Source organism: Castor canadensis, chromosome 5, assembly GCF_047511655.1.
Source record: "Castor canadensis chromosome 5, mCasCan1.hap1v2, whole genome shotgun sequence".
Classification (NCBI taxonomy): domain Eukaryota; kingdom Metazoa; phylum Chordata; class Mammalia; order Rodentia; family Castoridae; genus Castor; species Castor canadensis.
This window is the reverse complement of record NC_133390.1, coordinates 171,560,832-171,586,714: the sequence shown is the minus strand read 5'-3', so window position 1 is coordinate 171,586,714 and position 25,883 is coordinate 171,560,832. Positions and strand designations below refer to the sequence as shown.

The following is a 25,883-nucleotide window of genomic DNA, read 5'->3' as shown; positions in this document are numbered from 1 at the left end:
TGAACCAGCTGGGGGAAGCAGCTTACATCAATCTTCCTAAGTGGATGCACTGGGAAGTAATAAATAGTCCAATAAAATTAATCAACTCCACTGTCAGCGGTGACTTCTAATATGCCGCAGTGTTCCTAGAAATCCAAGGAAGGAAAACCCAATTTTTTTTTTTTTTTTTTTGTATAAAAAGTGCACAAGTTTGTCCTGTGTGTAAAACCTCTTATCCATTTGGTGCCTTTTTAATCCAAAATGTCTCACTCTACTTAATACATTAAAAGAGTGTAAGCGCACACCAATAAAACACACTAAAAAGAAAAGGACTGACTTCCAAGGGAAATGAGGACAGGGATCAAAGGAGAATGAGAGGAACTGCCTGTGAAAGCGTAAACTGTGCTCACATGGAAGTCATCTAACTGGGAAGTTATCGGGGAAGACACCATGTGAACAACTGTCACGGTTCACAACTCAGGCACAGAGGGAACTTCACTGTGCGTAATGTGGGAAGCAACTCCTGAACATGGCCCACTGCTTTGATTTCTAGAAATTGGGAGAAAAACTGCATTTGAGAAAATAATTTGTTACAATTAGCAGAGGAACAACATTAAAAAAAAAAAATCCAAGTACAATATTGGGAACATACCACCTGAGGTCTCCAGTGTCCCAACAGAGAATCGGACCTCTTCACATCAGAATTTGAAAAATACAGTGAAAGGGCAAATGAACTGGTCTCTGCATAGCAGGTTGAATATGCAACCGCTTCCAGGAGAAATGACCCAGTCCTCTCGGCAGTGCCGGGAACATGCCGACACCCGGCTCTCTGTAGAGAAGCAGCCACTGCACAGGATTCCATCAGCAAGGCCCTAAGACCTCAGTTCACCTCGTGCCACCAAGGTCCATGTGGACTGACCATGACCACCCTCCTGTTTCAGTGACATTCTCAGCTTGCCTGTTCCACAGCACTGGTTCAGAGGCACATACATTTTAGTCAGTGGCCAAGTCCACAAGTCCCCACCGCGTCCTCACTCAGAACACAGGCAAGCCACGGCTTCACAGCGTTATGATGGTCCCATCTTCTTCTAAGAGTTTCTGGGAGGGAGCACGTGTTTCAGACTCTGTGTCTGTGCCACTTGCTACGGATGCTGAGCTCACTTCATGAGCGGGAGCAAAACCATTCTGTGCAGACTCAAAGCGCAGCTCTATCTGTGTCAGAGACTCCAGGCTCTCTGCATCAGACGTGGCTTTTGGAATCTGCTGTGGCACTCCATTGTCTTCAATGATAACGTCTTCTTCATCACTGTCCTCGTCTTCCGGCTCAATGCTTGGTTCCATTTGCTGCGGACAGCCAAGAAGACTGTTATCCGTGGACTGGCCGGAGCTGCCGGAAGTCCGACTGGTCCTGACAATGTTGTTCCTCTGGTTGGCTGGCCTCACGGTGACAATGAGGTTGCGGCTGTTTGCAATCATCATATCTGTTACTTGGTCCAGACTCTTCCCTGAAACTTCTATGCCATTGACTTCCAAAACCTCATCATTAACCGCCAATAGTCCTGTGCTTTGAGCCAGGCCTCCGGGAACCAGCCTGGATATAAAGATGCCGGGAACCTTCTCTAAGCCGTGTGGTGTGACCCTGACACTGGAGCCATCCCGGATGTAGAACCCTAGGGGTTTCTCTGTGCCATATTTGTAAAGGCGAACTCTACGATGTGTTTCTGGGAGAATATCCACGTCTATGATGGAAGACACAGGCCTGAAGTCTTGGGGCATACTGATAACGATGTGTGGCTTTTTTCTATGGTTGTCAGGACGCAATACATTGGTTAAAACATTCTTCTTCTTTATTAGCGTGTCTGTACCAAAGGCACTGTAGTCTGCTTCTTCTGTTTAAAATAAAATAAAATAAAATAATCTTTGGCTGAACAATACAGAAGGGATAACTGAAACGTAGTTTGTACACACACAAACTAGATAAATATGAGCTTATTCCAATCAAGTCACAAGATGTGCCATGCCACAGAAAGCCACTAGGGGTCCTCTCAAACACACACCTCAAAACTACCAAATGCCAAGGTTACACTTGATAAAGGTCACTATTAAACACTAAATATGGCAAGTGAAATTCTGATAGATCTTACATCCTTTTTTCTTTTCCCCCAAGACAGGATCTTGCTATGGCTGCCCAGGCTGGCTTCAAACATCCTCCTGCCTCAGCCTGCTGGGTAGCTGGGGACACAGCTGTGTACCATTTCATCAGGGATGAATTCAGGGCCTGTGCTTGCTAGGCAGGTACTCTACCACGTGAGCAAGTCCCCAGCTCCACAAACTCATTCTTAAACATCATTTTAAACCAGCTACCTAACATATATTTTTCCTTCATTTGTTAAAAACAACAACCCAATTTGCAAGTTTATCATATTAACTCAGGGACAGAAGAGGGCCACTTGATTTCCAAGGTAAATCAGGAGAGCCTGAGGGCTGAGGGTAGAGCTCAGTGGCGGATCACCTGCCCTGAACTGCTGAGGCCTGGGCTCAGCCCTCAGCACTGAAGGGGAGGTGGACAAACACTGCGCTCACCAGCCTAATACGGCCTAACAAGTATACTAGCAGTTGGGCAGATAACACAAGTAAGGCACATAGCAAACGCTTAGGGATTTTGGTCTTTTGCAAACAAACTCTGCCTCAGCTTCCTAGGGGTTCTGTCTTTCATTTTCCCACTTCTGAAAGACGTATGAGATTTTTAACCCTTTTCCTCACTATGTGAAAACAATGCAGTGCAGTGACATTTGTTTCCGCAGTGGCAGACAAGGGAAGTGGCAGGGGCTCCCGCCCCCAGGCATCTGCGCTGCTCCTTAGTCCAGGCAGGGCTTCTACGTGCCAGAGAGCTTGTTTCCAGGCAAAAACTTCCCATTTTAAAATGCTGCCATCTCATTAAACAATGACAACAAAGCTGTCTGCACTAAATTACACACCTGCAGGTTGACTTCATTCCTAAAGTCACCAGTTTATAACCTCTAATACTAAGGGAAAACGGCACTAATCCCAGATATTATGACATCACGTGACTGAAGGAAGCCAGCTTGCAAACAAGACACTGGAGAATGGCAGTAGGTACGATGGAGAGGAACTTAACAACAGGAAGGAAAGCCAAAATCCCACTTTTATGGCTGGGTGGAGGGTACAAGCTTGTATTTCCAGCATTGGGGAGGCAGAGGCAGGAGGATCAGGAGTTCGAGGTCAGCGTGGGTTATTTAGTGACACTGTCTCAAAACACCCAAAGAAACAAAAACCAAACCAAAACTAATTGGAGGTCTGGGAGTGTGGCTTGAGTGGTAGAGTATCTGCCCAGCAAGCATGAGGCCAAGTCCAAACCCTAATACTGCCAAGAACAAAAACACTAACAGGAACAAGAATAAACCAAAGCTAGGCACCAGTGGGTCATGCCTGCCAGCCCAGCTATGCAGGATGTTGACATCAGGAGGATATCGGTTCCAGGTCAGCCCAGGTAAAGTTTGTGAGACCCCCTACCCCACAATCTCAAGAGGAAAAACTGGGCATAGTGGCACATATCTGTTAATCTGTCATCCCAACTACAGTATGAAGTGTAAAATATCACAGTTCAAGTCGACCTGGGCAGAAAAGTGAGACCCTATCTCCAAAATAACCAGAGCAAAAAAGGCTGGAGGCATGGCTCAAGTGGTAGAGTGACTGCCTAGAAATTTTAAGCCCTGAGTCCAAACTCCAGTGCCACACACACACACACACACACAAAGAATAAACAAAAAAGTCAAATTTTCAACAGTAAAAAAATACTTTAATAAGAAGAAATAAAAGACCCCCTTGGCCACGCCCTGTCCCAACTACCTGGGAACAGGAGCTGGAGAAAGGGCCATATTACCACCTCACACTGTCAACCTCCTTTGCCTCTCTCACTTGACAACCCCTTCCCATGGCTATGCCACTGTCACCTTCATTTTACAAACCAGGGAGTTAGGGTACAAAATGAGCTACAGAAAAAGGACAGAACCCAGGCCTCTTTACTAGGCTTCACGTCCACACACCAAAGGTCGGGGTGGCCAAGCATCAGGCGCGGGAGTGTGCATTTTTTTTTCCTGATGCTGCGTGAATGTTTCAGGATCCAGTTTCAGGTAAATGGATGCTTAGGGACACCTTATTTGTGCGTTTTACCTTCCTCACCCCATACTTTTATCTTCATTTATAAAGTGCTTACATTATGTTCTCACAGAGGCAGATAACTGCTTATAATTTGGTTTTGGAGATAAAGCCATTTGATGAAGGATTTTTTTTCTTTTTTTGTAAAATTTGGCCAAAAACATACCAAGATTAGTCTTCTACCGAATGTGTTTTCTTAAATATGTATTTTTATTTTAACACAATCGATAATGAAAGCCTGAATAACATTTATAAGGGAAATTCCAGACCATACAAACTGAGAACAAAATCCAATTGCCTACATACCTACTCATGGGAAACCTGACCAAGAAAACCCCAAATCTGCATAATTTGGCATGGCATCCAGACTGTGTGAATGCTCCCCACTCAATTCTCAAAAGCAATACGCCCCAGGACAAAGGCACCTTTGTTAATCCATCTAGCTAATCAGTTTCCAGCCACTGGGAAAGAAATATTTTGGCAGACAGCCAGCGTGCGGGGTGTTGGTGTGAAGTGTAAAGGTGAGTGTCCACAAGGAACTGGGGAGGGTTCTCTGTTGAGAGCGGCCACCAGCACTCCACTGGGAGCCAGCGAATGGGGAGTTTGCAAACTGGACCCACGGTACCTTCCCCTGATGTAACTCAGACTTACTCCACAGGGATAGCACAGGCCTCACCAGCAACACACTTCTCCCTGGCCTGCTTTTCAGTTCACAGCCACCAACACCTACCCACCTACAAGATCTCTGATCAGCCAAAGTGGATGTCTTCCTTCCTTCCTTCCTTCCTTCCTTCCACAAAAGGCTCCTGGCTTCCCTGACAGGCCCAGGAGGGCCTCCCTCTGAACTTCGCTTTCTTTAGACATTAGTTCTTGAAGTTCAGTTATCTCATCCTCAGCTCACTGGGGGCCCAAAGCACACACTGGAAAACAGAGCAAAGCGAGGGTCCACTTGTGAGAAGCAGGCAAGAACTAAAGCCTACAGTGAATGAAAGCAAATCTGAAAAACTCAAAAAGCTTCAGATAAACTCCATCAAGGTCCCACACAGAAATGTAACTAGAAACACCAGTAAGAATGCATGGAGAGCCTGTGTAGATACTCACACCTGTAATCCTAGCTACTGAGGAAGCCAAGATCAGGAGGATCGAGGTTCAAAGTCAGCCCAGGGCAAACAGTTTGCAAGACCCTATCTCGAAAAATTCCTGTACAAAACGGCTGGTGGAGAGCGCCCGCTGAGCAAGCATGAGGCCAAATTCAAATGCCAGTGCTGCCAAAAAAAAAAAAAAAACCAAACAAACACATGGAGAGTCACTAAGAAAGTTCAAGATTCAACCCCATGTGATCTTCAGAGGAAGACAGTTTTAAACAGTGACTGTTTAAAACATCCTGATCCAGGGGTCGACAAACTGTTCCATCAAGTAAGACAGTGTCAAGTGTGGTGGTGCACATCTATAATCCTAGCACTCAGGAGGCTGAGGTGAGCGACGTAGGGAGATCCTGTTTCAAAAGAGTCAGACAGTTCATGTTTTAGGTATTACAAGCCATTTGGGTCCTCTTACAAAAGTACCCAGAGGTAATGCATGAAGGAGTTACCAGGGATGTGTTCCAAGAAAACTACAAAAAACAGCCAGCAAGCTTAGTTTGTCAACTCTGTTGTAGTCCAAAACAGTTAAATGAAATTCATCCAGCAACCTTAAAAGGATTAAACATCACGTTAACCAGCATTCAACTTCCGCAGACCCTTCCCAACCCAGAAATATCAGCCACCAGCTATATAACCAACAACTATGTGCCATACACTGCTCAGTGATGCCAATTCAGTGAACAAAACACACAGGGTACTTGCTGACAACAAGGATGGTGCTGTGTAGATGGGGATCTAGCCTGGCTTGTGGGGTGAGGCACAACTTCTCTGGGGAAGCGAGGTTTCTGCCAAGGCAGGAAAAATAGCAGCAGGTAACCAGGTGGAAGGGGAAGAGGGTTCCAGGCACAGGGTGCAATAACTAGAGAGGAAGGAGGGTGGGGCAGGAGAGGTGCAGTGCAGAGGTGTTGCGGGGGTGTGTGTGTAGAGGGTGTGTGTGTGTGTAGGGGAGGTCAGGAGCCAAGCAGACAAACAGGCCTCCTGAAGTGTTGAGGGTTATGGACTTAAGCCTCAGGGCCCTGGGAAGAAAACCAGAGATTTAAGGGAGAGCGATGGTAATCTCATCTGGTTTTTCCACAAAGCTCGCTCTAGAAGCAAGCTGGAGATGACTTGAGGGGAAGATCAGAGGCGCTGCGGTAATTTAGGATGGTGCCAGAGAAGGGGCCACAATTACACAAATTAAAACACAGTTTTAATAGGCTTTGACTGACTGAAAAATATGTATGGTAAAGATAACACCCAGGTCTCCATCATGAGCAACTGGTGTCATTTTCTGAAATGTGACTCCCCAGTTTCTTATTATATTTGGGGCCACACATTTTGTAAACCTATATATTCTTGTTTTGTTTTGGAGATAGGGTCTTGCTATGTAGCCCACGCTGGCCCTGAACTTGAGATCCTCCTGCCTCTGCTTTCCTCAATGCTGGTATTACAGGCCCTCACACCTGTCATATTGTGAAACTGTTTCGCAATTCACTACTACGATGTCTATCCCTTGGACTATTTTAATATAAGACCCTGATTCATTCAGATATAGCCTTAAAACACATCTGCAAAGTAACGGCCAGCGCAAGGATCAAGATCTAAGACGGTCTTGCTGCCCAGTTGCATGTGTCAGCCAGAAAGCCATATCCCTGGAATAGGATATCTTGAGACAAAATTTTAATAAAAACACAAGGCCCTTCTAATGTATTTCTTTTTTCTTTTTTGTTTTGGGGGAGTGGAGGGTGGTACTTGGGTTTGAAGTCAGGACCTCACACTTGCTGGGGAGGTACTCTATCTACCACATAAGCCAACCCACCAGCATTTTTTTGTGAAGGGTTTTTTCGAGGTAGAGTCTCACAAACTATTTTCTTGGGTCGGCTTTGAACCACAATCCTGATCTCTGCCTCCTGAATAGCTAGTATTATTGGTGTGAGCCACCAACAGGCCAGGCTCTAAGGTATTTCTAACAAATACTTCTGAATAAATCCAATGTAAACATATTTTTCTGATATACAAAAGCAGACAGTGATACATTGTAGCAAGCAGTCCCCTTTTTGTGTTAGGTACTTTTGAGATAGGGCGGCACCAACATGGATAAACTCTTAATACTGCAACAGGGGAGCTAGCAAAACAGCTGGGAATCCTTTTGTGAAAACAACTTTTAAGGTATCAGGGTGTTTTGTTTTGTTTTTGCTTCTATAATAATGGCCCAAGAAATAGAGTATGGGTTTTTTTTCTTCTAGCAGTAAATTGTCATAAAACATAAAACTTTTCAAAATCCACAAGGACACTGTCTTAGTGTCTGGGCTGTAAAGTAGTTTATACAATCATGAGCTTTTACTTCAAAGAAACTTTAATATTAGATTTTAAAAGATCATATGGTTTTAAATGGTTTTGGAACTTTTAAAAATCACTTTAAAAAGACCACCTGTCTTCATATCAAGTATAACTGCTGCCCTGTTGATTCTTAATTGGGGTCACTAGCTAAGAAAATAAAACTTTTGTAATTGAGCAGTCAAATGTAACTATACTTACAGGCACCTATTAGCTTCATTAAGGTTTACACAAAATCAGCTTTCTACTCAAGCATCTGTTGGGCTTAAGAAAAAGAAAATATCAACATGACTCGCCACGCCCTCTGTACCAATTAGATGGAACGTGTTGGTAATTAGTGCAGAGAATTAACTGAGTTCCCATAGCTTAAGCAAGGTACCCAGGGTCTTCAGGGGGAAAATGGTAAAGATGGGTGGTTGGAAGAGACCCTCCAACAAGGCTGACTGGGGCAGCCCTGGAAAAGCTGGAGATGGATGCTTGCCAGGGAAGAAAAAGCAGGCCCAAGGCAGACAGCAACAAATTTACCAGTCTGAAGGACAGAGAAGAGCCACCTTGGTGACTGTGATTGAGGGGGTGGGGGAGTGCAAGAAGGCAAGGCCCGGAGTCCAAACCAGAAAGGATTTTATTTGGGGTGCAGGGGGATGCCATCATAGGGTTTTTCAGCATGAACAAATGGACCAAAGTACGTTTACTTGTTGCTATGTTTGTATTTAATTTCGATATATACATACATAATTTATATATATATATATTTTATACATAAAATCCACTGGCATCCAGCCTAATTTGTATTTTTGAAAACTAAAATTCTTCCTGTTGAATAAACTGCTTATTTCTAAATCAAATCCTAAGGGTATTAATTATATTAAGACATTTTACTAATATAAAACACTACTAATAAAAAAATCCTTTTTTTGAAAGGCAGTCTCACTATGTAGCCCAAGCTAGCCTCAAACTTTCAATCTTCCTGTCTCAGACTTCTGAGTGGTGGGATTCCAGGTGTGTATCAACATGCACAGCTCAAATATACTTCTAAATTGCAATTCGTACAAGAAAAACAAGTCTTGAAATGTTTCAATAAAAATTATAACACTCAGAGCTATAGGTATGGCTCAAGTGATAGAGCGTTTACCTAACCAAGTGGAAAGCGCTGAGTTCAAACTCCAGTAATGCCCCCCTCCACCCCCCAAAAAAGGACAGGTACTCATACCTGTAATCCTAGCTACCTGGGAGGCTGATTGATATCTGGATGACTGTGGTTCAAGGCCAGCCTGGGCAAATACATCTGGAGACCCTATCTCCGAAATAACCAGAGCAAAATGGGCTGGAGGTGTGGCTCAAGTGGTAGAACACGTGCTTTGCAAATATGAAACTCTGAGTTCAAATCTCAGTCCCATCAAAAAAAAAAAATTAACACTCAGAAATAAGAATTTTAAGAGAAAACTGGCAGACCTGGGTATAGTGGAACATAACTACAGTTCTAGCATTAGGGAACCTGAGGCAGGAATTCGTGAATTGAAGGCCAGCCTGGAATATACAGCAAGACCCTGTCTCAAAAAGAGGACCAGGGACCTGGCTCAAGTCGAAGAGCGCCTGCCTAGCAGTGCAAGGCTCAGTGTGGGGGAGAGGGATGGCTGGCAGATGTTCAGATTAATTCCACAACCGTGGAAGTGTGAAATTTCTAGGCGGTGGTATGACTGACTTGTATCATCTTTCTAACATAGGATAATACGACAAAATTTTGCCAGACAGTTGTAGTTTAAAAAGTCATTCTAGAGCTGGGACCTAGTGTGTAAGGGGCCTTGGGTTCAAGCTCAAGTACTAGAAAAAAATGTATTTTTTTTAACACTTACTAAACACATCAAGTAGCAGCCAAATTTTTCTTCTATGACAGAACTGGGGTCTGAACACAGGGCCTTGCACTTGCCAGACAGGTGCCCTACCACTTGAACCATGCTGACAGCCCTAGCAGCAGCTAAATTTTTAATGAAAATTATAATTACTAATAAGAAAGACCTATTAAACCAAAATTGTTTAAAGTGGTGTGCTTAAATGAGGAGTTCCATGCAAATGTTTTGTCCTCCTTTCCTGGCCTGCCATGCATCCTTCTCCAGCACTCCCTGCAGCTGCCCAAGGCTGCACCTCTGCCGATACTCCATTTCAGCAGTTCTTACACTTACTCCCCCAAGGTTTCCTAACCCATAAGAGCTCTATCTTAAACTCCAGTCTACCATTCCTACTCCACTCACCAGTCTGTAAGACTATTTGGTCCTACATCAAACCATCATTTTCTTCCAGACTGCTGGTTGATGCCACTGGCTCAGCTGAGAGGCTCAAAACCACTCAGCTGCACTCTGCTGCTCCCTCCACTGAGTGCAGTGACTTAGCATGGCCTCTCCCATCTGTATGCACAGCTGCTTCCTCACTGCTCCCCTCTACTGGAGGGCTTCTCAGCCACCTCACCTTCCTACCACCTGCTTTGGGCTCTCTGCTGTGCAACTGCCACCACCCACTTCCCCCTTAGCAGCCAGAATTTCAAAGCACTGGAAGTGGTCCAGTGTTCATCAGCCGATTGGAAGAACAGTTTCATCTTCAAGGGTAATCCCCACCCTTTCTCTCAAGATACTTCCTGGGTTGACTGTAAGGCCTTAATTATCCCTACAGTGGAATCAATGCTCACAAGGGCTTCCCAAACCTCTCATTAACCAGAGAAAGGAGTAAGCAGCAGCCCGCCTAAGGATTCCTAGCGCATGCGCGCAGTTAAGTTTCTTCCTCTCTCATACACACACACACACAAACATAGAGTAGGCTACAAAGTTAAAGTTTTAGGACTCAGAAACATTTAAAAGTGATTTTCAGATCCTCATATCAAAGTTTCTTTTCCAAAATCACGACTTGCTACTTATTTTCCAGATAATTTTTGTGTGAGAAACACCCTAAAGGGCATCTACTGTAAGCACTTAGCCCTTCAAACCTGCATAGTGATCTCCAACTTATTTTATTCCCTTTATACTGTGACTAAAACTTTGCTTCAGGTATCTATAAAATGGTAAATGTAGCACCTGAAGATGGATCACTACCAAAACCTGGAGTGTTTCTTTTTTTTGAGACAGGGTTTCTTTTTGTGGCCCAGCCTGGCCTGGAACTCACTATTCTTGCCTCACCCTCCTGAGTGCTGGGATTAGAGGCATGCACCACCACACCTGCTATAAACAAGAATGTTTCTGACTCCAAAATCATGTTCTTTTAACATCTGAGTGGACAATAAACTGATCAATGAAATAAAGAGGTAATAAATTCCTAGTTTATAATTTTAAAAAGCTTAAGGAAGGTTGGGAGCATGGCTCAAGTGGTAGAACATCTGCCTAGCAAGCACAAGACCCTGAGTTCAAACTCCAGTACAGCAAAAGAAAAAAAAAAAAGCCCCTAAAAACTATAATTAAAAACACAAGCTAGTTGTGGTAGTGCGTGCCCATAATCTAGTTCTTGGTGGGAGGCCAAGATAGGAAGGTCTCAAGGTCAAGGCCAGCCTGGGCTAGACCCTGTCTCAAAACCATAACAAAACAACAATAAAACCCCCACAAATTTCTGAGTACATGCAGTGAGGTATAAAGCTATTAACTAAACCAACAATATCACAATCCTGTTAACCTACCTGCTCATTAGCATAAGATTTACACAAAATGCTCATTCACCAAGTTTATGGCAAAGTCTATATCCCACAAATGAGGAAAATGCACTTCTATTTCTAAAACAATTTTTCTAGACAGTGGTGCTTACCCTTCTTTTGTATAAAGATCCGAAGCAGTGGGTTGGCTGTGGAGACCGCTTTGTGATAATTATCATCGTTATTAATGGGCAGCAGGTCTCCGTGGATGTCTGCATAGCCCACTAAAACATCAATGTTGGGTATCTTGTGAACATGCTGAAGCAACCCATAAAACTCCGCGAATTTTCCAGGTTTTGATCTTTCCAGTGAAAACCGACGAAACTCCGCTCCGAACTATAAATATAACAAACAAATTACAGTTTTTTTTAAAAACAAAAGTAACAGAAGGACACAATCTGAAAGTGGATGGCATACAAAACCAAATAAGCACAGTAGTACCCAGCCCCCAGGCTGGTGGTGCACATGTGAGACCTCAGCATTCAGGAGGCCCAGGCAGCAATTTGGGAGGATCTTGAAGTAAGCTCAGGCAAATAGCTCTAGAGACCCTGTAGCAAAAAATACCTATCACAAAGGGCTGGGAGAGTGGCTGAAGCATTAAAGTACCTGTTTAGCAAACGTTCAAGCTCCAGTAACCCCCCTTACACACACACACCACACAACACTGTACACACGCCACACACACCACACACACACACACACACACACACACACACACACACACACACACACACACACACACACACACACACACAGATGAGGCCTGTCTCAAAAACAAAAAGAAAAGAGGGCCCATTGTCAGAAATCTCATTATCAGCAGATAAAAAAAGCAGAATGGGGAAGAATGTGCCTCCTCATTCTGGCTCCTCTGAAGGGTGTTCCTGTCAAGAGAAGCTGGCTCAACTCAATCCCTGGGTGTCCAGGTCTCACTGGGGGACTGCCCTGCAGAGACTCAGTTCAAACCCTGACTGGAGTCCAGACTGACAGCAGTCTTTACCTCACTCAGGTCATGGATACCAAGACATGCCCAAGACTATTCTGACCACTACAAAAGCATCTGTTTCTTCTCCATGAAAGAGCGACGTTCTCCTGGGATGTGGAAAGAACCAGTGTAGAACACACAACAGGACTCTGAGAATACAACAGAGCTCTGAGCTTCTGGGCATGCGGGATGATAGAAAAGCAGGTACACCACATAAGAAACAGGCCTGGAGCTGGCAGAGTGGCTCAAGTGGTAGGCACACCAGCCTAGCAAGTGGGAGACCCTGAGTTCAACCCAGTACCCCCCCCCCCCACACACACACAGTCGTCTGGAGATAAGAATCTTCTCTGTGTTAATGCAAAAAAATCAGTTTTATTAATATATCATGTATGTCCTACAACTACCCAATTAACGCAAGAAGTGTTTATATGCTGGCCCAGTGCGAGGCCCTAGAGACCAGAGGGTTTGGGCCTGCTTCAGAAGCTCACCAATTAGCGGGTAAAGAGAATAATTACTTCAGGGAGGGTGCAGAATTCACACAGATAGGGAGGAAGACAGCTTCCACCATGCCCAATATTTATCTTCACGGTTCTTGAGTCTCCAGTCTGCCTCCCAAGGCCAATTCTTTAAACTGGTTCTTCTTCAACACCAGGGACTGGCTTCCTCTAGTCCATAATAAGCAGAATTTATAACTTACTGTGGAACTAGCATGGTATATCCTCCAATGGGGGACCCTAAGAAAGGGTTAATTGGCTTTCTTCAAAGTGCCCAGTCCTATAAGTTTGGAAAATGATATACAACTTTAACCACCTTCTTAGGAATCACTGTGAAGCCTGGCGTATTAAAGACTCAGTCAAGCCAGGCGCCAGTGGTTACACCTCTAATTCTAGCTATTCAGGAGGCAGAGATTGCAATTTAAAGCCAGCTCGGGCAAATAGTTCTCCAGACCCTATCTCAAATAAAACCCATCACAAAAAAGTGTGCCAGAGTGGCTCAAGGTGTAGGCCCTGAGTTCAAGCCCCAGTACCATAACAAACAAACAAACAAAATCCTTGGGAATGGCTGGTGGCTTAGTGGTAAAGCTCTTGCTTAGCAAGCTCTAGGTCTTGGGTCCATCCCCAAGACATAGGAGAAAGAAAAAAGCTCAGTTGAATCCTACAGTTGGTTAAAAAGAAATTGGGGGGGGGGGGCTGTAGGTGTGGCTCAGTGGAGAGCATGTGTGAGGCTCTGGGTTCGACTCCCAGACTACAATTTTTTTAAACAAATGTTTGCCAAACGAGTTTGACCACTAAACTTGTTTTTCCTCTAAATCCCTATCATTACCAGGAAATACTAAGGAACTACTGGGGCAGCCTTAAGCACCCTGCAGAGAAAGTCCCTATCCTAACAGTCTTAACAGTTGACAACATGTGGACTCATTTTCCCTAGGGCCCATGGAAGCAAGCATCCACCAGGACCTCTCCAACAGCACTGCTGTTGCCTAAGAGGGTCACCTGCCTTGCTTATCCCTGAAGCACCCACTAGTTTTACATCAAATTAAAACCAAAACTCACTAAAACCTCTTCATCCTTCTAGCAAAAAACTGAAATAAGTTTCTAAAACACATTCCTGAAATATAAACACTAGCATTTGTCAAGAAAAGAAGGTGACTCATCCGTAAAGATCTCAAACAGTCTAGTTACACCTTCATGTTTCGAAGTCAATAAAACCAAGGAACACCCTTCCTATCAGTTGTCTTACGATGTTATCATAGTTTCTCCTCTAGGTTCCTCTGGTATCACAGCTCAGACTGATCCACAGGTTTATCGCTTCCCCTGATATATGAATGAGAATCAAATCTAGTAATTTAACATTTTAAGACTTCCATGTTTTTACTAAAAGCATTTGGCTGGAAATGTCTTCCTCAACATTTTTTTCCTCTTGCTTACCTGTTAAAATAAAAACAATGGGGGCTGGGGACTAGGTTTAAGTGGTACAGTGCCTGCCTCGAAAGCTCAAGGCCCTGAGTTCAAATCCCAAACTGTATTGCTTCACAGTACATGTGGCCCTTTCATAAATGTTGGCAAGAGGGGGAAAAAAAAAAATCCCAGAGAAATGATTGTTTTTTTGCAGAGAAAAATAAAAACAAAACCCCCTCACAAGATTAAAAGAACTTTTTAACTATGTGAAAATACTATAAGAGATAAAGTTAAGAACCAATCAGCAAACTGAATTTTAGTATATTTTATTTAAAATATTTTATAAAATCTACTTTTTTTTTTTTTTGTGGTACTAGGGATTGAACTCAGGGCCTCATGTATGCGAGGCAAACACTAAACCACTGAGCTATATCCCCAGCCCTAAAATCTACTTTAAAAATTTAATATTTTAATATTCTATTTGCCCATGGATAATAATGAGGAAGTCTTATGGCTCAAAGACTCTTCTGAGAGGTTCGCCCACACTCCGGGGCTGGGGATAGAACGCAAGGCCTCATACATACTGGCAAGAACTCTAGCTCTGAATTTTATCCCTAGCCAGCTCCAGGGTTGTTAAAGATGTCACCACTCTAGAGAAACAATTAGGAAGACAAATCAGTTACCAAAGCAGTCACATGGTTGCTAGTATCACAAATTTAACTACTTGTATTTACATTATCCATTATTTTTATTATCTGTGCTGTTTTCTCCTTCCCTGAGCAAAGATAACAAAGTTAACAGTACTCTTTTCTATGCAGAAGAAAGGATCTGCATACTACCTAGTTTTGATTACAACCTCTTAATAGTGGTATCAGTTTTGTAAAACTGGTATCACTAACATAGTAAAAAATGAAGTATTTTCAAAAACCTGGGCTGGGGGTATAGGTCAGTTGTAGAGTGCTTGTCTAGCATTTGTGAGGCCTTAGGTTTGATCCCTAGGACTGAGGGAAAAAAATGTTCAAGTATTTTTTAACTAGTTAAGATGACAAATGTCAGCCAGGCGTGGTGGCACACACCTATAATCCCAGGGCTCACATCTATAATCCTAGCTATTCAAGAGTCAGAGATCAGGAGGATTCCAGTTCAAGGCCAGTTTGGGAGACTCAATCTCAAAAAAAAGGATTGGTGGAGTGACTCATGGTATAGCCCCTGAGTTCAAACCTCAGAACCAAAAAATAAATAAATAAGTAAATAAAAAGAACATAACCATTTTTAAATTTAATCCATTAAGAATAAATGCATCAATCTGTATTTATCTATAGGGACAGTCTCTACACAGCATCCACCTACAGCCAGACAGTGGGACCACATTCACTCAGCACATGCTGGCACACTGCCTTGCCTCTATTTGAGACGCGACGAGGAATGAAGTATGGAAGGTCAAATATGTAGCATGTACTTTAGACGTAAGTATGTAAAAGACTCAAAAGTCAGCAGGCAGAAGAGAAAGGCAAAAAGCCAATTTCCAGTGTGCAAGTGCTCCAGGCATCCTACTGCTCGAGGTAAGGGCCTATTTGACCGTATTTTATTTTATTTATCAAGCACTTAGAACTCCTATTTTTTCCTACGATAAAAAATGAAAGACTCATGCCCAACATTAGAACTGTAAGCTGAATTTCAGGATTACGCAGTATCACAAGTGCTTTTCTAACTTCAACTCCCACAAACCCAAACAATTTATAGCAGAAACGCCAGGCATGGAGCCACGGTCACCACTATATTGCTAAGAAAAGCGCTACATTTTTTGAGGCACTTTACCCTTTCCTTTGCAAGTCACTTCAGTTGGCTGTGGTGCTGTGTCCCAAGAAGGACTCTGGGAAGACTATTTTCCTTTAATTTGCTGTAATTATGTTTCTATCCTTATTAGACAGAACAGTTTATTTGTGCCTATCCTAATATACAAAATTCTTTTTCTTTCCTCCTTTTGAGACAGGGGCTCACTATGTAACCCAGACTGTCTTCAAACTCTCAATCCTGCCCTGGCCTCCTGAGTGCTGGGATTGCAACATGTGCCACACGCACTGCTTCTGATATATTAATTCTTAAACTGCAAATACCACTTTAAAATGTTAAAAACGAACATAGATTTTCTTGTTGTGATTCTCAGTCACAGAAACCTAGAGCACTCTATCAACCTTAGACTGTAACACGGTTTCCTGACTGCATTAGGGTCACTCTTGGTTCTGCACCCCTCCACTTGCTCTCCTGACCAGTGATGCTGCATTATTTTTGAAGTAGGTAAGACTTTACATTTCTCCTGATGTGGTCTGGCCTTCTCAATTCTATCTTAAAGGTTCCCAAGGCTGGGCCAGTGTCCTCTGACTTGTGTCCAGGCTTTGTCCTACAGCAGAGCTTGGGGACGTCCAAAGCTTTCTAGGCCTGTCTTCGCAGGGGTGACTCCTCCAAGAGCTGCCCTGTCATCTAAGCGTCTTTGGTCTGTTTCACTCAAGAAAAGCTCGCTGAAAATGTCCCCGTGGCTGCCGAGCACCTTCAAATTCCAGCTGAACCCCTTCGGAAGGCATTCCCCAGCTAATCCCCACCCTGCTCTGCTCACCGAGCCTGGCAACTTAGGAATTCCGCGGATACCGAAGTACTTAGCAGCAGCCTGGCACGCCGTGGCCAAGGGCGAAAAGCACTCGACGCGGAAAGATGGCAAGGTGGGAATGAAGAGAGCATCGGCTCCAGCAGTGAAGTGCCACCCCAAGAAAGACGGCAGTGCTAATTTTGTAGGTTAAATGCATACCAAAGTTAGTGCTGCAAAAAAAAACCCCGCGCAGGAAGCAAAGCCAACTTTTAAGAAGCTGTCCAGTCCGCTGGGATCGCTCCTTCGCCACTCGATGCGCCCCAAACCACAGGCAGGGGTGACCCTGGGGTCCTCCGAGGGCTTCTTCCTCCTGCCCAGCAGGAAGAAGTGCCCCCAAGCCTCTGCACCACCTTGCGTTCAAGGTGCCCATCCCCGGGTACACGGTGGCCCTTCCTCCCATCCTCAAACACAAACGAAATTCAGCCCCCCTGGGTCAGGAGCACAAGCGCCCCCCGCAGCCCCTTCTGGCGACTTTCCACGCACCGCCTCCCGCCCGCGCCGCCGCCGCCTCCCGCCGCCCTCCGCGCTCCGCCCGGCCTCCCGGGCCTGGCCCCACGCACCTTGCTCTTCACCTCCATGGTGCCCAGGCAGCCGCTGCTCGCCCCGTGCCGGTGGCTGCGGTTCATGCTGAGCGCCGGGGCCGCGGCGGCCTCCTCCGGCCGGGCCGCCCCTCAGGAGCGCGGGCAGCTAGTGCGCGGCTGCGGCCCGGGCGCCTCGTCACCGGCACCTGCAGAGGGGGTGGCCGCGGCTCGGGCTTCCGCGCTGCGCTCCACTCGGCCAGCTCCTGCCGCGCCGGGACCGAGGGTCAGACTGGCGGCGCGGCGGGCGGGGACGCGGCTCCTTCCCTCCCTCCAGCCCTCCCTCCCGCCCTCCGGGTCTCGGGGGCGGCGGCGGCCGCGATGCAGAGGGCGGAGCGGAGGCCACAGGCGCCGCGGCCTCGCTCTCGGCCACCTCCCCCGCGAGCCCGCGAGCGCGCGCGCTCCCGGGGCAGGCCAGAGCCTGGGCGCGTGCGCGCGCTCACCTGCAGCCTCCGAGCAGCCTCGGCCGCTCGCGCTCCGCCCATACCCAATAGGAAGCGCGCACCTGCGCCCGCGGCGCCAGCCAATCAGCATACGTCTCGCTCAGCGCATGGGCGGACCGTCTTCGCTAAAACCCTGCCCGCAACAGCACGATTGGTTCCGCGCTGCGAGGGAGGGGCGGGATCACCTGAAGCCGTGGGCCTTCTCTCCCGACCCAGATGGAGAACCGAAGAGCGCATGCGTCAACCTTGGAGTTCCGCCTCGGGAAGACAGTGCGACGAGGCTGGCCGGAAGCGCGAGCGCACCTGGAGAAAGGCTCGGACGGGTGGGCCTTTTGCGCGTGCGCAGGAGCGCGCCTGGTTGCCTTATCCGACCCGAAGCTCGCGTTGCCTAGCGCGCGCGCGAGTCACACGCCCGCCTTGGAACGGAGCGCGCAGATGGCCGGGTTGCGGTGGCGCTCCCGTCCCGCTTCTACTTCGGGACGTCTCGCCTCCTTTCTGAGTGGTTTAGTGATCTGGCTGCGACTCTTGGTTGCAAAATTCAAGTTTTCCCGCCTCTGCAGCAGTTACTAGTGGAGAACCTCAGGGCTCCCTGGCCTCGTTTTGTCTGTAGGGATCTGCGCCCTCTTTTAAATACGGCAGGACCCGAGGGGTCAGTGGGCGCCGTGAGAGGAGGAAAGTGAGCCGAGGCCCGTGGTGGCTTGCTTGCTTTTTAAGCTTCTGAAGTTTTTCTCCCCTCCGGCCATTTCTTGGACGTTTTCTGCTTCCCCCAGCGCCAGCTTTCTGGATTGTGTTTGTTTCCTCCGTGACCAGCTGTGTCCCGGGTAACGGAACAACACCAGACTCCCCAGGCTGGGTCTCTGTGCCGACCCTGTACAACATTGGCAGAGGGTGGTAAAGAGTCAGACGATGTGGGCTCCCCCCGTGACCCCACTGCCCATCTAAGCTGTGGAAATCCCAGGGCCAGGACGGGCTGGGGGCTGGAGGAAGGGGCTCTAGCCTGAGATGGGCGAGAAGAGGGTTAAAGTGCTTCATGTCACCCTTGAGTCCTCACTCCTTGTCACTTGCTAAACTGTGATAAGTCCAGTTTCCTTTTTTTTTTTTAATGCACGTGAATTTCGTGAGTAATCTGTCTCCACCCGGGAATGAAACCTCCCCAAAGTGGGGCCACCCATGCTTTGCTCATATTGAGTGGGTGGCAGGCTCGCAGATGTCAGCGCTGGGGCTGAGAGTGCTTTCTCCAGGCTACCTTTGTCCCTAGGTGCAAAGGTGAGAAGTCCATCCATCTCTCCCCTGGAGGAGTCAGTTCACCAAATGTTCACAGGCGTTTTGAAGGTTTTTCTGGCCACTTAGGGGTGGAAGTACAAGTGGGAAGGAAGTCATCCCAGGTTGAACAATGAGACTGCTCCCTCCCACTCCCAAGAAAGTACCTGTGATTCAAACCCAGGTGGAAATAAGGTGTTATGTAGCTGCAGTCCTGACACCTGTTTGGATTAGCACAACAGTTTTCAAGTATTTTGGTCTCAAGACCCCTTTCCACTGTTAAAAAACTATGGAGGACCTCCAGGTATTATACATGTTTTATCAATGTCTAGCATATCAGAACTAAAATGAAGCATGTACAAGACAATACACAAGAACACATCTCAATAGTCATCAGAGTGATGTCATCACATGTCACATCTCTTCTGGAAAACTCCATTGTAACTTGTGAGATGATGAGGGACGGAAGAAATGGCATCTTAGTATTGTGTAAACAGATTGGCCTTGCACCTCTGAGGAGGTCTCGGGGACACTCAGTGGAGCCCACTGTGATAACTGGTGTACTGGTAAACGTGCCACAACCTTTAGAGGCCCTCAGCCTCAGCCTTCTCCTTCCTGGGCCCAGCTGGCACACCCTGAGCCCCAGCTCTGGGTGAGTGGTTCCTGAGTGGTTGAGCATTACAATTGTTATCAGTACTGATTTATCAGAGTTTTTAAGAAGGAACTTCATGACTGCCAACGCACCTGCGTGGGCCCTGCATTCCTGGAGGTGTCGTCACATCCTCCCTGCCCTCCTACGGGTGTGGCATCTCTCTCTACTTGGACTTTCCTTTCTAGGAGGGAGAGTTAGACCAGAGCTTCCTGGATCTCTTAGAGCAGCGTTTGCTCGGAGGCCTGTGTCACCAGGAGCCTGGCTGTGTAAGGAAGGAATGTGGGAAATAGTTTGAGTTAGATAAAGGTGCTGTGTTTCTGGACCTGTTACGGCCTGAGCTTGTTCACCAGGCCTGACTTTCAAGCTTTCATAGAAAACAGCATAGAGAAAATTTCTCCTACTGTTTCTTGCAGTTTCTTTGTTTTGTGTTTATGGGTTCTGTTTGTTTGTTTGTTTGATAGTCTTGCTATGTAATCCAAGTTGACCTCAAGTTCACAAGTGCTGGGATCACCGGCTCGTAATCCCATGCCCAGCCTGTTTCTTCAGCTTAAACACTGACCCTAACCTAATTTCTCTCATCTCTGGCAGCCACCAAATCCTCAAGCTAAAGCTGATCAAGACCTACATGTAGAATGAAAAAAGCTAGTGCCAGGCCTGGTAGAATTAATACTTGGGGTTAGAGAGATAAGGATGGGGAATATCTGGCATGGCTCTGTAAATTACAGGGTCCCCAAAATCATTAGTAGGATGGGCTCCCACACCCACACACACACAGGGGCTCTCTGACCTTCTCTGCCCTCTGGGGGAAGTTAATGGGAGTTACCCTTTGGCATAACTTTTTAAATTACACAAGCACTGTTCTGTTTCTTTTAATTCCATTCCCGTGGAGATCGTAATTTTCCACAATTAATTGTTCAAATTCACATTTTGCATAATGATACTTTCTTTCCTTCTTCCTCCAAGTCAGAGAGAAAAAAAGGGGGGAGGGGATTTGCCAAAAGGCATACAATACAGGTGAGATTTTTTTTCAAGGAATTTCTCTTGCCAGCTCTTTTTCCCCTTGGTTGCTCAAGTTCCAGTTCTAACAGAGCTGGTTAATAATTCTTTGAAAAAGAACTGAAGTGTGTATTTATGAATCTCAGGCTACTCGCTGAAGCATTTTAAGCCCGTTAGCAGAGGCGGAATTAAGTCACATGATCAGCCTTCTGGTTAATAGCTTATAATGCTCTTCTGGTTTGTATGGGGGCTGGGGTGGTGGGGCACACAGCTAGAGAAATGAGTGAATTTTTTCCCTGTCACCTCTGAAAAAGTACATGTCACTTTTGGGTGGTAGGCAGTATGGCCAGGCATTGTGCCTAAGCAAGCCATGCCCTTGGCTTGGTCCTGCCCTGACTGCTTTCTGACCTTTTCCCTCTGTAAAGGCAGGCACTGGATGAGATCATCTCCACCATCCCTTCCAAGGTCGTAACAGCCTATGGCTCCCCAGGGACCATGCAGATTGATCATTATTCCGACATTACCAGGGATGACCTGGAATGAAAAGTAGTCTGTCCATCAGGGCGCACAGACGCTGGCCAGAACGCTCTTGCCAGGAGGTGCTCATGAAGATGGGGACTGTTGACGTTTGTAAGAGACCTACCAGCAATGGGGCCGAGTGCTTTTCCATGGATTAACTTAGTTTTAAGCTGCACAAAAGAGCTTTGCATCTGGAGGTACCAGGGTCTTATTTGGCTCTTAGGCTGATGTATGTTTGCTGAAGTCCTTGCTCTGCTCCTTGCTGGCTGGGTGACCTTGTTCTCTCAATTGCTCAGGGCCTCAGGTCTCTCCTCTCCTCTATAAAAGGGGACAGGGGCAATGCCTACTAAGTACTATTGGGTTGTTGCAGGGCTCAGATGAGAAACCATGAAACTGCTCCGTAAGCCATCGAGTACAGTGCAAATATTTGTGATCATTATTTAGTAAATAATATTACCTTCCAAAGCTTTTGAAAGAAATCCCTTGAGCTGGGAGTGCCAGAGCACCTGCCTAGCATGCTCCAGGCCTTGGGTTCGAAACCCCAGTAAGCAACAGCAACCCAAAAAAAAAAGCATGACAGTCAAGGCCTTCAGCTGCCACTTCCTAACTGTGTGAGCTTGATCAAAATTTTAACTTCTCTAAGCCTCTGTTAGCTTGTCTGTAAAATGAGGGTAATAAAGGAATTGTCTTAATTCATATATAAAACACTTAGGTGAGGGCCCAGCAAAGTGTAAGAACTCCACAAATGTTTCCTTTTACTGTCATTACTGTCATCTAATTATTACCCATTGCCACAATTCCTTCGTATAATAGCTACACTAGTGCATCAAGTATTCATTAAACCCCAGATGTGTACATAACATCGAGCTTGCCGTGGAGATAAAGGATAACACCAAGAAGAAGGACTGATGCTGTGATTTCAGTCATCCAGCCCGTCGCAATTCACTTACAGACTGGTCAGCAAATGTTCCATGACTGTCCACCAAGATCACATAGGGATCACATAGGAGCAGGACAGAGTTCCTGCTCCTTTAGCTCCACAAGAGAGAACTACCAACCTTGCCCCGGAGGGAAAGGCCCAGTATGGGGTGCGGGGTGGGGGGCACAACTGGTTCTGCCACCAGTCCTTAGCACATCTTCATCTGTCTTTCCTCAGGGGAGAAATTAAGACAATAATAATACTTACCTCCTCTGATTTAATAATAGCTGTTGAGTGCCTGTTGTGTGGTAGTAAAAACAAAAACAGAAAACACTGGCTAGGCATGGTGGTGCATACCTGTAATCCTAGCTCCCAGAAAGCTCAAGCAGGAGGATTGACAGTTTGAAGTCAGACTGGGCTATAAAGCAAGACCTGTCCCCTCAAAAACAAAAACACAAAAACAACAATGATAAAACCCAGAACATGCAAAAATTTCTGCTTTCCTGGAACTGACATTCTACAGGAGAGTAACAAAACAATAAATAAATGAAAGCACACGGTGCATGAGGGCAAGAGATGGGAAAAATACAACAGGGAAGGGGGTTGGGAGACCTGGGGGTGGAATAGGGAGGGAAGGCAGAAAGAAAATTCAAATAAGAGTGGTGGGAAGCTGGGGTCTGGTGGTGCATGCCGTGCAGTCCTGATCTTGGTGAAGAACAAAGAAATGGGTTTGGACTGATTAAAGTACAATATATTTATAGGTAAAACACCAAGGCAAAACCCCACTGATCAGATACTTAAACAATAAGGACAGAAATGTAAAACAGGTCATGATAAGGGGAGGGTTCCAGTCGGGGGGTAAATGAAGAGGGTAAAGGAGGGCGAATGTGGTTGATGTATTTTCTATACATGTATGAATATGGAGCATTGAAATCTGTCAAAGTCATTTTAAGGAGAGGGAAGGGGCCGGGCTCCGGTGGCTCACACCTGAAATCCTAGTTACTCAGGAATCAGAGATCAGAAGGATCGTGGTTGAGGCCAGCCTAGGCAAATAGTTCTCAACCCATCTCAAAAAAAAAAAAAAAAATCACAAAAAAGGGCTGGTGGAGTAACTCAAAGTGTAGGCCTTGAGTTCAAACCCCAGTACCACAAAAGAAAAAGGAGGTGACAGGGATGGCCTCTGGTAAGCGGGAGGGGAGCAAGTGAGCCTGTGTTTCTCTGGGATCTGGAAGGGGAAGTTTCCGGGAGGGGCCTGGGACGGTGTGAGAATTAAGGAGATAAGCATACTTATTGGTGCCTGGCACCGGCAAGGGCTCTGGGGAGACCCTAGCTGCTGTTTTAAGCTATTACTCACTCAGCTGAGCCCAGGCCAGGGTGCGAGGAGAGAGGTGGGAGCAGGAGAGGATGACTAAGTCTTCTGGAGGCGTGGGGGAGTTCCCAGTGAGGTGAAGGAATGAGTAGGAGGCTGCTGAGTCTGGGGGGCAGGGCATTCCAGGGACAGGGAGTGGACTGGTGGGGTCTGGGCCAGCTAGGGGTCTGGGTGTGCACTGGGTGGGATGGGAACCCTCTCTGGAGATAGGGGCTGGAGGGTTCAGGAAGGGATGCAGAGCTGATACTAAAATGTTTTAAATGGTGTGTGTGTAGGTGGGGAGGAGCTGAAAGAATCAGATTTGTGTCTTAGTAAGATGCACGGAGGAGGGCATGGGCCGCAAATTAAGGGGTTTTGCAAGGCAGAGAGTGAGTAAATGGCCAAGTTGGAGGGGCTGTGGGATTTAGGGAGGAGGAAGCAGTCCTTCAGCTGTCTGTCTCTCCAGCATGGAGACCCAGCTGTGTACCAAGCACTGGTCTGATGCTGCCCTACTCTGGGGACTAAAACGGTTTCCACAAGGAAGACAGACCATCAACAGTGACCAGGACTCCGGGGTTGGGAGGAGAATGACACCAACCGGAGCCTCATGGCCCCGGCTGGGACCTGAAGGCAGTGGGGGCTGAGTGTGGACTGCAGAGGCTGATGACAGACCCCCCACCTGAAGGACTCACTTCCATGCCTGTGGCCGTGTGGGGTGCGGCTGCATAGCGGGCAGCCTCTGACTCTTTAAAGACATTTGTGAAATGTCTGGCTTGTGAATGTCAACAATGGGTCAAACAGTGCAGTGGCTGGAATGGATGCAGCGTGTGTGAGTGTGTGTGTTTGTGAGTGTGTGAGTGTACGTGTGAGTGTGTTCTACTGAGGCTGGGCAGTGAGAAAAGCTTCGTGCAAGTGATATTTAAGGATGGTACCACAGGCTGGGTGGGTGGCTCACGCCTGTAATCCTAGCGACTCAGGAGGCAGAGATCAGGAGGATTGTGGTTCAAAGCTAGCCTGGACAAATACTACCAGCGAACCTATCTAGAAAACACCCATCACAAAAAGGGCTGGTGGAGTGGCTCAAGGTGTAGGCCCTGAGTTCAAGACCCAGGACCACAAAAAAAAAAAAAAAAAAAGGGAAAGAAAGAAAAAGATGGTACGGCCGTGGTGGAGGGTGTGGGTCTTTTCACGCAAAAAGGAGAGTGTGAGCCAACAACCAAGAAGGGAAACTCTTGGTGTGTTTGGAGAATTCAATGAAAACTCAGAGGCCTGGGGTGTGACTCAGTGGTACAGTGCTTGCCTAGCATGCACTAGGTCGTGTGTCCCAGCACCACAAGAAAAAAAAAAAAAAAAAGGAAGGGGAGAAGAAAGGAAGGAGGAAGAAAGGGAGGGACACAGGAAGGAAGGGGAAATTCCAGACCTGGAGTTTTCTGTTTGTTTTTGGCAGTACTGGATTTTGAACAGGACCTTGCACGTGCTAGGCAGGTGCTGTACCACTTATGAGCCTGCCTTCGGCCCCTGGAACCTGGTTTTTATAAGCACCAGCCTGATTCGTTCTGTCAGGGACAGTGGAGACACTCTGGCCTACAAGACAAAACCTGGAAGAGGCTCAGTGACCTCCATAAAATGGCACCAACCTCCATGGCCCAGTGTGGTCTCCCGAAGTTTCCCAGCCCCACCTCCTCATGTGTACCTGCCTCCTGACCTCCAGCTTGTACCTATCTTTGCCACTTTCCATTGTCATCAGATGCCACAGCCCTCAAAGTGACTTCTAATTATGCTGAGATGTCTTTTCACTGGGTTCACAATAAAATCCAACCCCCCCATCCCAGCATTCCAAAAAAAGAGAAAAAAAGGCAGATTCCGAGTCTCCTTTGTGACCCCCTCTCTGAGGTCTGTGGTCAGGCCCAGGGAATTGTCACTCTAGTGATTCTCCTGGTGAGTCTGACTGCCCTGTATGTCTGGAAAACCCTGATGGAAGTGCTTTGGGTCATTGCAGTTTTCTGACTTGGGCAGTGGACACCAGCATTTTAAGATAGATTTGAGGAAGGTGTTTCCAGACAGGCCTGAGCCTGAACAGGCATTTTCGTGGACGTGAGACTGTATGTCGTCATTGTGTGACTTCAGCTGTGTAAGGGAACTGTATTAGTTTACCAGGGCTACTGTAACAAGTACAGATACTCCTCAACTTACAGTGGGGTCACGTCCACATAAATCCATTGTAGACTGAAAGCATCTGAAGTTGAAAATGTTTGAGTGCACCTAATCTTCAGAACACTGAGCTCAGCCACACAGCACTGCAATGGGTCTGTGGTTCCCCAATGGTCCCGGGACTCACAGGGAGCTCATGCTGCCCAGCAG

General features: G+C 46.5%; 1 protein-coding gene across 1 annotated transcript; it reads right to left on the bottom strand.

The window, feature by feature from the left end:
- Nucleotides 1–136: 136 nt before the first annotated feature.
- Nucleotides 137–17,616, bottom strand: Pard6b (par-6 family cell polarity regulator beta). Its single transcript, XM_020175160.2, has 3 exons — nt 17,368–17,616; nt 11,397–11,619; nt 137–1,868 (listed from the first exon to the last, which is right to left on the bottom strand). Exons 1-3 carry the CDS (start codon nt 17,431–17,433, stop codon nt 1,039–1,041), a joined length of 1,119 nt encoding a protein of 372 aa, XP_020030749.2. The 5' UTR covers nt 17,434–17,616; the 3' UTR covers nt 137–1,038.
- Nucleotides 17,617–25,883: the final 8,267 nt, after the last annotated feature.